The following is a 12,428-nucleotide window of genomic DNA, read 5'->3' as shown; positions in this document are numbered from 1 at the left end:
TATGGAGACCACTATTCTAGAGGATGGAGGCATCAGGAGGCAATTCAGTTGCTATTTTATCCCTATAAAATGTTATGAATATATATATATATATATATATATATATATATATATATATATATATATAAACTTTACATAATGTGGGTTTTCTCATAAATGTCATTTAGCATTTATCCACCAGATAGGGAATCAATATATCATTTCTGAGACCTTTACCCACCACTAGAATGGGTGCCCTGAGGAGGGTCGAGTAAACTCAGTGTACTGTAAATGCGGACACACCCAAATATAACAGCTCGGCCGTTGATTGCTTTAGTCTGTGTGAATTCTGCTTTCAATGGGCTCCAGGTGTCTGGAATAGATAAGTAAAATTTTAGAAGACCTAAGACTGTCATCTTGGACTTTACCAGACAACTGGAGCACTTTGCAAGTGTAACTAATTTATGCAGACCAAAGCAACCAATGGCCGAGCTGTTATCTTTGATCAAATAAAGAGGTGTTGGAATAGTGGTGGCCAAGCAGCTCCAGTGAGAGCCTTTTGAGGCTGATGGTAAGACCTGAGCGCTTTGTCTCCATTAGTCCCATAGACTTTGAGTAGAATAGCTTTGCAAATAATTTTTTTGGCCACTTGTGCGATTATGCTGTAATTATACATTATTTCCCTTGAGTAAAAAGGTAATTTCAGTATTAGTGTGTTCTGGTGACCGCAGTGCGTGAAAGTAACTGAAGTTGACATTGTCATCCTGCCGTCTAAGAGGTGGTGGAGACATTCTGTCCTGATCATCTCACCTGCAGTATAGTCCGAAATGGCACTGAATGAAGCCTACATGAAATAGGACTTTTTGGGTTTTGCTTATTTTGGAATGCCTCGGCTACTTTTATTATTTAAAGGGGTACTCCGCTACTCAGCGTTTGGAATGAACCGTTCCGAACGCTGGAGCCGGCACCGGGAGCTTGTGACTTCATAGCCCTGCCCCCTCATGATGTCACACCCCGCCCCCTCAATGCAAGTCTATGGGAGGGGGCATGACGCCCCCTTCCATAGACTTGCATTGAGTGGGCAGGGCTATGACGTCATGAGGCGCCTGCTCCAGCGTTTGGAACAGTTTGTTCCAAATACTCAGCAGCGGAGTCCTCAGCTGCTAGACATCTTATCCCCTAACCAAAGAATAGGGAATAAGATGTCTGATCATGGGAGTCCGGCTGCTGGGGCACCCTGCGATCTCCTGCAGCACCCGGCATTCTAAACAAACACCAGGTTCCTGCAGCATTGGTCATGATGTCATGGTCACGCCCCCTCGTGACATCACGTCACACCCCCTCAATTTAGGTCTATGGGAGGGGGCGTGTTGGCTGACACGCCCCCTCCCATAGACATGAATGTAGGGGGTGTGACGTGATGCCACAAGGGAGCATGGCTGTGACGTCACGATGTTCATATGTTCAAATGTTCAGAACGCTGGAGCACCGGAGTACCCCTTTAAAGGGGTACTCCACTCCTAGACATCTTATCCCCTATCCAAAGGATAGGGGATAAGATGTCTGATCGCTGGGGACCCCCGCAATATAGCATGCAGCACCCACCGTATCTGCTTCCGGAAGCCGTCACGCTCCCTCCCATAGACTTGTATTGGGGGGTGGGGCGTGATGTCACACTGGGGCGGAGTCGTGACATCACAATCTTCCGTCCCTGTGGTTGGGTCCCAGAACCTCCAGCCAAATACGGTAGGTGCTGCATGCTATATTGCGGGGTCCCCAGCGGCGGGACCCCCGCGATCAGACATCTTATCCCCTATCCTTTGGGGTGGAGTACCCCTTTAAGGGTACTTTCACACAGTATCAGCTGCATTCTTTGCTGCAAATTTTCTGCAGCTGATTTTGCTACCCATTGAAGTCAATGGGTATAAAATCAGCTGCAGAAAATATGCAGTTGATACTTAATGTGTGAACATACCCTTAGGTTATTCAGATTAGAAAAACACAGCTGCTTTCTGTCCTCAGGTTGTGTGTGGTATTACCAGAGTGACAAGTGACTATGAAAAGCATCTTTCTCAGTAGAGGACCTGTGCTGTCCTCCATTACACAGACAACCCATTGATGTGAATGAGCAATGTTCATTTCCCCTGTTGTGGAACTGCCAGAAATGTGAACTTTTACTGCTAAGTTTCTTAGAGTATCTCTCATGATCTTGTTAAATTTTATAGTCCTCCCAGTTCACTGCCCCCATAATGATAAACCATCCCCTGCCTTTATTTTTATTATTTTTTAGTTTTCTAACTTGATATTGCTCTTTATTTTCTGCTCAGTCTGGCAGGTTCACAGACTGGGAATGGGCGTTACCCAACAGGCGTGACATAATCTGTAGCCATAGAGGGGAGAACTTCCTCCCTCACTCTGCTACACACAGCCAAGAGCAGTTCAGTATGTGAGATGAGCTATGATTGGCTAAGGCTGCACCCACCCCCCCCAGCAATCCAGGCTGCATTTCCTGATTTTGGACTTCTGCGAGGCCAGCAGGAATCCGAAGTCTGTGCAAGAGAGAGGGGGAAATGTGCTCTGGACAAGTAGGGAGACACCTAGTGGCAGTTTTTTTAAGCACAAATAAAACATAGAAAACTTAATTTTTTATTTATTTTTTATTCAAAGTTCATTAGAAAGATTTTTTGTTTACCATATGGAGCGCAATAGCAAAAAATAGTTTTAATGAGAGTGCCCATTTAACAGATTTCGGCTAATTGTTGGGGATTCCATCCGGGGGCGGGGGGGGGGGCACTTTAATACTGTCCCCTAACAAATTGAAGATCACAAATAGGAAATGTTCAATGCGGAGAACCCCTTTATTGAGCTTCACTTCCCCTTTGGTGGCTCCGCAAAGGAGTTAAACATTTCCTGTCTGGTTCTCTGACAAATTAAAGCTTATCATTGGGGGTGCCATAGACTTGGGCACCTCGTGATTATCTTATTTTCAAGGACCTTTTGACAGAAAGTATTTACAAAGCAGATAACCGCTTTATCTTGTTGTTCATCATAATTATGCATTATTACTTTAGTTACCACTGGGCCTTAGGCTAGGTCTGTGCATTTGTGATGCCATAGTCTCATTGTTTCTCATCCTTTTCATGCGAAGTCCCCCATAGTGATAAGGTGTTACAACTGAGTACCGGTAAGAAAGTAGACGGTAATGATGCCACCTTTAGCCAGTACTTATACAACCCTGTGAAAAAGAGGGCAAGAAAGCGAGGGCCTCCAGCTTCTCCAAAAGTCTAATTAGTAGAAAAGGGAATAAAACTTAACTTTGAATCCATTCTATAAAAACCAAGGATAGCCATGTTGAATAAAATGATGTGCAAGTAACCGACACGTTTCGAGCCGAATCTGGCTCTTAGCCGTTGCATCAATTCCATGGGCAAATACCCTTTATATAGTCTAGGCTCCAAATGAACTTACCCGGAAGCCACTGAGCATAGGATCCGGGATAGAGGGACACACTCTCCATACAAGAACTTATACCGCCCTGTAGCCTTTACTAACAAAAAAAAAATCGGCTCCCTATCACTCCTGTGCTGAGCGCTGGCTCCCATTGGCAGGATGCACTGTTCTGTATCCTCTACCGAAAGGTTGAAGTCCCCGGCAGTGGTGACTAGTTATTGTAGGCTGTGCCTGGTGTAGTGGGTCATTAGACCTGTTCTAAAGTCCTGGATTTGAGAAATGTCTAATCCTGGCCATTAACCTCAACACCTATTTGGAGCCTCAGGTTCCGACAGTTTGCCATGAATGTCATCCTGTTGTGCCCATAATACATTGCAATAAATATATTCTTATAATATATATATATATTATTATGTGAGGAAAAAAACTAGGTATAAAAAATGAAAAACTTGTCATTTATTCATGTTAATCTCTGCTCATTCTGGACTAAATAGTCATGTGGGCAGTCCTACTTGGTGACGGACATCTTTATAAATGAGCATGTAGGGAGAGCTGTCAATCATTGGATAGAACCACCTTCTAAACCATTTTGCTCATTCTAACTAAGTAGTCAAGTAGACAGGTATAGTCAGTTACTGACAACTATCTCTACATGCACACTGCATATGCACAAATAGCTGTCAATCACTGAGTAGGACCGCCCACTTGACTACTTAGTCCAGAATGAGCAGAGATTTACATGAATAAATAAGAAGTCATCCTGGAACTTTTCCCTGCTAAATTATATATCAATCTGCTCAGCTCCTCCTGCTCTATAACAGGATACCTGCAGTTTAGACTGTATTTTCGGTGCGACAGATTCCCTTTAAGTACATATTTTGAATGATATAGAGAGAACAGTCATAACCTTGTGTAGTGGCAGGAATTTTTTTATTTTCCTACACACAGTCTGCAAAGTGTCCCCTGTTTCTGAACGTGCAGATTTACCCAATCCTAATGGATTTACTCAAGTATAATGGCTTCTGAATTTTTACTTGCTGTGTAGATTTGTTTTTTTTATTTATTTAGTTTATTTCTTTTATATAGTGCTGACCTATTATGCAGCGCTGTACAGAAATGATCATCTGAATTTGAGCAGACGTAAAAGTATATAGTACAGATATTACTTGTGTTATAGCAGTCTATTGCTCCTGCAGTTAAACGGTGGCTCCCCCAAGGCGTGAAGGAAATTGCTTGCTCTTCCTGTTCATTTCTATGGTTTACACATTGCTGAGCAGAGTCCTCAGCCAGGGCTGACCAGGTGTCCCAGCCCCCCTCCCTTGGGGTATGGCAAGTACCTTAAGCACCTTTCCTTTACCCCCCACCTGCGTTACTTCTGTGTGGGTGGAGACCATTGATTCTTGATGCTTTGCACTCTGTTGCTGATAGAAGCCGTTGACAGGTTCCCATGGGCATCCATGTGCAGAATTTTAGCTGTGCCAGCATAAGACCGAGCAGCTAATACATTGCCCAATGTCTCCACTCATGGTCTCACATATGTTCCACCACTGTAATAGAAAGTTTACCAGACATAAGTAACTAAAACCCCTGCTGCTGTTTTTTAAATTTTATTTACCTTATTTTTTATTGTGGACAAGCCCATCACTTTAACCCCAATGTATCTTCCATCATCAGGCCAGTATTCAATCATATATCCGCATGTGTTGCTGGGTTTTTCTTTACAACCATATTTATGTTGACCGAACATTCAAAATGAAAAAACGACACTGTTTGCATGTAATCTTTATACAATTAGTTCTGTTGTATATGTTTTCCGTTCCTGGGTAGGCCCATGTTGATGTAGAAGATGGGTCCGCTCACACGATCCCCAGCACTGCTTGACTCCAACACAAATGGATGGACAGCAGAACAGCCAGTGGTAAAATCCCATGTTGTATGATGGTGCAGTCATGCTCCCCTCCATCTGCCTCCTACTTATTAACATACATTTGGGAGGCTAGGAAGTAAGGGACACACATGTGGCAGTTTGACTGCAGGATCAGACTACACAGGGTTTGTATGTAGTCTGTTACCTTGGTAACGAATAGGGCTGTGGACACAGAATTAAGCTTTTGCACAGTTGCTTCAATTTTTATTATAGATACATTAAAAGTGTAAAATAAATGTTTGCAAAGTTGAACATTCCCTTTAAGCTACGTGATATTCTTTGTATAAGGTTGTATACACTTTGCATGTGGCTTGTGTCTGCTAGCTGTTTCACATGACTTTCCTTTGACCACACTGTCTGGTTTTTGTTTGTACAGAATGAGAAAAAGAGATCCAGGCAGCGCTCCTAACTTAGGAGATAGAGTCCCCTATGTGATCATTGGGGCAGCCAAGGGAGTTGCTGCATATATGAAATCTGAGGTAAGAGATGCATAGAAAAATGGTATTGCTTTCACTGCCAAAAGCATATATATATATATATATATATATATATATATATATATTTATATATTTGTCAACTAAATGATCATTTTTATTACCAATATACCACCCATTCTACATTACCATAACCTTATGTTTTGCCAAATTATATTTTTAAAGGTTTCAGGAGATAAGTGATTAAGAGAGTGCTTCCAGCGACTTTTATCTCAGAGGGTTAAAATTCAGTCTGTTGGTCCACTTTGAAAATGTTAGTTTTGACCATATTTTCCATAAGGGTTGGGCAGAACACCGCACATACACAGTAGGGAGCGACCAATTATCGGTTTGGCCGATATTCACGATTTTGGACGTTATCGGTATCAGCAATTACCTTGCCAATAATCCGATAATGTGCCGCCCTCCACCCACCGCAGCGCGCCCTCCACCCACCGCAGCGCACCCCCGCCGGTGCCCCATTGCCGATAAATAGCCGATAACTTATCCCGGAATATCGGTATAAGTTATTGGCTATCAGCCCTAACCTTCACAGATTATCGTATCGGCCCTAAAAAATCGATTTAGGTCGATCCCTAATACACAGTGTATTTCACGCTGCACAGTGTGAAATTTATGAGCAGACACACAGAGCTACCCGGCGGCAGTGCAGTGAGTTTTTAAGGAAGACATGAAATTTGCTCCGTATACGCTATGTTTCACCTTACTCTAAGGATACAGTACCGCGTACAGGATCTGCTACTGATTTAATGCTACAGATATCATTGTAAACTAAGTGATTGAACATATTAATAGACGTCAGCAACCAGAGAAAGACAAGGAGCGGCGGCACCACTGCGGTAACAAAGGAACACAATCTGCTAGGACTGTCTGCTACTGACCCGGTTCCCGGTGTGGGGTGCGGAAAAAGTATTCTCGATGAGAAATTAACAAATATAGAAGAAATATCGCACTCCCTGGTCCAGGAAACCAGAAAACAGCTTTATTCAGGAACTAGCACGGCAACAAAGATTATGCAGGTAACGTTCCAATACAGCCTAGGGTCAGAAAGATGGGCGAGTGGATCACAGGTGTGGGGCGTGTGCAGTAGGGCAACGAATCGTTTCACGTCATTCATGACGTGAAACGATTCATTGCCCTACTTACGTGAAGCGATTCGTTGCCCTACTGCACATGCCCCACACCTGGGATTCACCTGCCCATCTTTCTGACCCTAGGCTTTATTGGAACGTTACCTGCATGATGTTTGTTGCCGTGCTAGTTCCTGAATAAAGCTGTTTTCTGGTTTCCTGGACTGGTGAGTGTGATATTTCTTCTACATGTGTTCGTTTTTAAATGATTGAACCAGGGCTGTGGAGTGGGTAGATAAATGTTCCGACTCAGACTCCTCTGTATTAATATGCGAATGTATTTAAAAATACTTACAGTTGAATCCAAGAAGCTGTTCCATCAAGTTCTTCTAAGCTCTTCTAGCAGAGAGAGGTAGTTGGGCAGAAGCTGCTGCTTTCTCCTTTTTGTGTGCTGATCTGCTGCTGAAGATAGGGAAGTGGGAGGATCCAGGAAGGGGCATTTATTATAAAACATGATTTCCCTAGGAGAATCCCATAGTCATGTTTAAAGTTTAATCGGAGTTTACAAGTTTATATAGCCTTAGCTGAATGGCAGCTGTTTTACCAATGGTTTACAGCTTCAGTGTTGAACTATTGACTCTCCATTCCCTTCACTTATACAAGTGTCTCTAGTCCTGCAAAAAACATATTTACCTAATCCCTTATCAGTGAGAGGCTAGGTTACCCATGGGTTCCCTGTAACAGCAGAACACAACACTATGGAAAGTATATGTATTGCCGCTCCTAAATGTGCGTTGCATGCCATATAGTGAAGCACATGAATAGCATGCTTCTTCACGGTCCCTTAACGTGTTCGTTTTGCGGTTACGTGAGGCACTGCATGCATTGGTCTTTATTCTTACAGTAGAGAAGTCGTTACTTATAACTTTTTGTGAATTGAGACATTTAAACTTGCTTTTTTTTTATTCCAATCTAAATTTAGTAGGCGGTGAGAAATACAAGTATTAATATCTCTTTAATATTTCTAACATCTATTGACTATTCGGAGTCTGATTTTACATTATCTTTCAAGTGCACTTTAACCATCTGCTCCGCAAAAGGACTTTTTAACCAGGTGCCGGATTATTGGACTGCATACACATATATGCCGAATTAACATTCTATGTCCATTTATTTAACATTTGATACTCCACTAGGGCCCAGTGGGGTATTTATTAGTGCCTGTATTTGTGTAGTATATTTTTATATATTTTATTGAATTAAAATTCTTTTTGTACTAGTGAAGCTGTTTTTTTACTCAACTTATTCACGTCTCCATACATATCAATATGCACGTTAGTTGGTGAGGTTCTTGAGGTAAAGGCTATAAATTTGACTAAATTTAGTGGGAGTCGGTGCACTGTTTGCCGACGCCGACTCCAGGTACCCAACATTTTGTCCGGATTGAACATAGTTTGAAATCTGCAGAAGATCCTGTAGTTGTGAATCTACCCCCTGCGATCATTCTCTATGGGAGCACCGGAGATACACCAGTACAGCGCTCATGTATCTCCAGCGCTCCCATAGAGAATGCTTGGAGCGTGTGCTGACCCAATGTTCAGTGCAGCGGGGAGATTCCATTAGTGGCAACTTATCTCTATTAAAAGAATTGTTATGGACCTGATGATGAAGGGAATACCCTTTGAAAGGCATTGTCCGTTGTAACCACCACTGTTTCTTCTGTGCGAATAAAATTAAAAGCACTGAAAAGACAAACAAGAATTGTGCCATCCCTGGGTGAGTGCTCCAGAAGCCGTATCTTTACGGACAAGGGCATCCCTGCCGGGAAACCCACATACTCACCTCCTCTACATATTAAAAGAATTAGATAATGCAAAGAAAATAAACAGAAAAAAGCAGAACTTCTCGCAGGGCAGTATGTTCTTGCAAGATGAATGTAGATGCGGTGAGTGGAAAGGTGCTCACCTTTTTTAGTTGTGTATAGGGACACAACTACCTCTGACAGTGTTTGCTGCGTCAATTCGGTGCAGCCTACCGGATCCAGGTGCCTCCTGGCCGACGGGTACAATAACTAAATGCTGTGCTCCACGGCCGTAGGAAAAAAAAATGATTTGTTTCGGCGCCAACCGCCCAGCAAGATGAGGATGCAGTGTTGGCAAAATATAATATCTTTTATTCCAAGTAGCCTTCAAACTGAGGGTCCCTTGTGAATGGATTGTGCATCCAATGCTCTATTCACTGCCAAGCATGATCTCAGTTAGTCCTATAGCAGTGCATAGAACAGCCACACTAGTGCACTTTGACTCTTGTTTACAAGGGGCCCTTGAGTATCCCTTTTTGTTAAGATTGCCAGTGGGTCTTGGCAGTCAATCATTTATCACCTGTCCTTTTGAATGGGGGTTGTCCAGAATTAGACAAAATGTCTGATTTCTCTCATAAATAGCGCAGCTGCCGTCACGCTTCCTCCCATAGACTTGCATCGAGGGGGCAGGGCGTGATGTCATGAGTGGGCGGGGCTGTGACATCACGAGCTCCCGGCGCCGGCTCTAAGCATTCGGAACATTTTGTTCCAAACGCTGAGCAGCAGAGTACCACTTTAAGGTCTAAATGGAGTCCTTAAGGGGTTAAGCTCTTGTCTAATATATTCCGAAGAGAACCACATAGGAATAGCACTTGACAGAACAGCCATGTATAATCGAGCAACAATGAACACAATATCTCAGCTCCAATTTCTACCATAATATCCGCCACAATCCAGATGCTCTGGTTTATTTGCATGTGGTTTCCCCTAGATCTGCCTTAAGAAGCAATTAATATAAATCCATATACTGCAGCAATGTTCCCCCCTTTACACCTCACTACTCTATGTATTAGAAGTCCAGCAGTTTTGTACCCTGTACGAGGATCTGGGCACATATGTACATTGCAGTAGCACAAACATTTTTGTTCGTGGTATATGAGTGAAAGGGTTGGTAGTGACACACCTTAAAGGACTCAGGTGCACCTTAGGAGAGAGTGATTTTAGAAACAGGTTGCACTTCTGCTTTTTGAGTGTTTTTCTACAGAGGCAGGCCTGGCAGAGAAAGTGGTTCCCTGTCACCGGGGACCAGAGGTTGCTGTCTGGCTTCCAACTTCTGCAATCTCTCTATTAACTGAGCTTAGTCATTGAGAGGCACAATCCCTATTGTGTGGACTGTTTCCCCAATTTTCTTATTATAGAGGAACTGTTTTAGAGGGATTCGTGTGTTTATTTGGTTTCCTGTGACTTATATGACAGATTTTCCTTTCTATTAACACCACAACAAAGGGCATTCAACAGTAAAATCCAAGCTTATAAGCTTTGTCAGTTCCCATTGCTTTTAAGATAACTTCTTCCGAAACAATGATGCTTTTTGAGACCATGCCAAATGAAGGGACTGAAATTCCCCTGAAATCTGAAAATTATACCCAATGTGCACCTGTCCGTTGTCTGCAATTGGGAAGTTGGATTTGAATTCCACCACATGTGATCACAACATTTCTTCACTCTGTGGAGGTGGTCTTCACCTATGGGCCTCCAGCGGTTGTGAAATTAGAACGTCTATTGTGTCATCACAGCCTATTTAAACTTTTAATAGAGAGACCAATGGTTGGAGGGTGAATTCACAAAAAACAAACAAACAATAAACCGCAAAAGGTGGTCCAAAAATATCCTTGGGTTCCCAACCATCAACTATTTACAGGACTTTATTAGAAGGGTCCAAATGAAATAATAATAAGTGGTGCACTTAGTGTCCAAAAATGAAGATGAAAAACACACATTGCCCACATGCCTCTTGACAAAGCCACTTAGGTGGTGAAACGTTGAGGAGGGCATTGTTCACTGGTTTAAAACGGCTATGTGCTTTAACCGATATCAGTGGATTAGTAGCACTGTTACAGAGATGCTCTCTACTACCCAATAACTTCTTATGCAGCCATTAGAGCCCATATCATCTCAAATCAAGATGGTTAATTGCACACAGTGTGTTTTAGTGTGTGTGTTTTTCATCTTTATTTTTGGACACTAAGTGCACCACTTTATTATTATAATTATAATTATTATTTCATTTGGACCCTTCTAATAAAGTCCTGTAAATAGTTGATGGTTGGGAACCCAAGGATATTTTTGGACCACCTTTGGTGGTTTATTGTTTTTTTTTTTTTCCCCCCTTTTATCACAGCCTATATGTCTCAGGGCATGCTGGGAGTTGTAGTTTTGCAGCACATTGCCACATAGATTGCTTTTGCTGTCGATAGCAGCCTGTATTCTCTGAATGAAGTGAGTAGTGAAGTTGTTGCTTTGTGCTGAAATGCTATGCAATAGCTTATCTACCGTCTCCATTCATTTAAAGGGTTACTCCGCTCCCCAGCTTCGGAAAATTGAGTTCCTAACGCTGTGTGCGGGCTTCCGTGTTCACGCCCGCCCTCTCGTGACGTCTATGGGAAGGGGGCGCGATGGCCGTCACGCACCCTCCCATAGACTTGCATTGAGGGGGCAGGACATGAAGTCACAAGATGGGGCGTGATGTCACAAGGGGGCAGGCGTTAGCACGGATGCCCACACACAGTGTTCGGAACTCAATGTTCCGGACGATGGGTAGCGGTTACTCTGGTGTAAAATTTTTTTTAATTTATTTTAAATCAACTGGTGCCAGAAAGTTAAACAGATTTGTAAATTACTTCTATTAAAAAATGTTTTCCCTTTCAGTACTTTTTAGCAGCTTTATGCTACAGTGGAAATTCTTTTCCTTTTTGAATTTTTTTTTTTTGTCTTGTCCATAGTGCTCTCTGCTGACACCTGATGCCCGTATCAGGGTGTGTCCAGAGCAGGAGAAAATCCCCATAGCAAAGCTATGCTGCTCTGGACAGTTCCTGATACGGGCATCAGGTGTCAGCAGAGAGCACTGTGGACAAGTCAAAACAGAAATTCAAAAAGAAAAAAATTTCCTCCATACAGTTGCAAAAAATTACTGGAAGGGTAAAGATTTTTTAATAGAAGTAATTTACAAATCTGTAAAAAAAATAAATACAAAAAAAGGAGTGTGCGCTGAGAAAGCAATGCAAATAAATGATAAATAAATAGGTGGGTATATGAACCTACCTTGTGATTATGATGTATTGTTGATACTAATATAGAATGCACATCTGATGCGAGCGGCTGAAAATGAATATAAATGAAAATATGCTAGTTGAAATATCCAGATGAAAAAGCATTCAAGGTGTATAAGTAATGATGGTGATGTGATAGAATACCTGGATAACAGATAATTCGACTGGCACGGTGTCCTAAAGAATATATAGGACAGTCGTTCCCAAACTGTGGCCCTCCAGATGTTGCAAAACTACAACTCCCAGCATGCCTGGACAGCCAACGGCTGTCCAGGCATGCTGGGAATTGTAGTTTTGCAACATCTGGAGGGCCACAGTTTGGGGACCACTAATATAGGATAAGGGTGTTGTACGTGTGGAAAAAGCGATTCCTTCCCT

General features: G+C 42.5%; 1 protein-coding gene across 4 annotated transcripts in view; it reads left to right on the top strand.

Annotated features, from left to right (window-relative positions):
- POLD1 (DNA polymerase delta 1, catalytic subunit) overlaps positions 1–12,428 on the top strand; it is a 147,429-nt gene that overhangs the window by 97,968 nt on the left and 37,033 nt on the right. For all 4 annotated transcript variants that reach the window (XM_056541849.1, XM_056541850.1, XM_056541852.1 and 1 more), the window contains one exon: positions 5,733–5,835. In XM_056541849.1, coding sequence (XP_056397824.1) covers positions 5,733–5,835 — 103 coding nt within the window. The remainder of the gene's footprint in view (positions 1–5,732; positions 5,836–12,428) is intronic.

Source organism: Hyla sarda, chromosome 10, assembly GCF_029499605.1.
Source record: "Hyla sarda isolate aHylSar1 chromosome 10, aHylSar1.hap1, whole genome shotgun sequence".
NCBI classification, from domain to species: Eukaryota; Metazoa; Chordata; class Amphibia; order Anura; family Hylidae; genus Hyla; species Hyla sarda.
The sequence above is the reverse complement of the archived record's forward strand: the minus strand, read 5'-3'. Positions and strand labels throughout refer to the sequence as shown.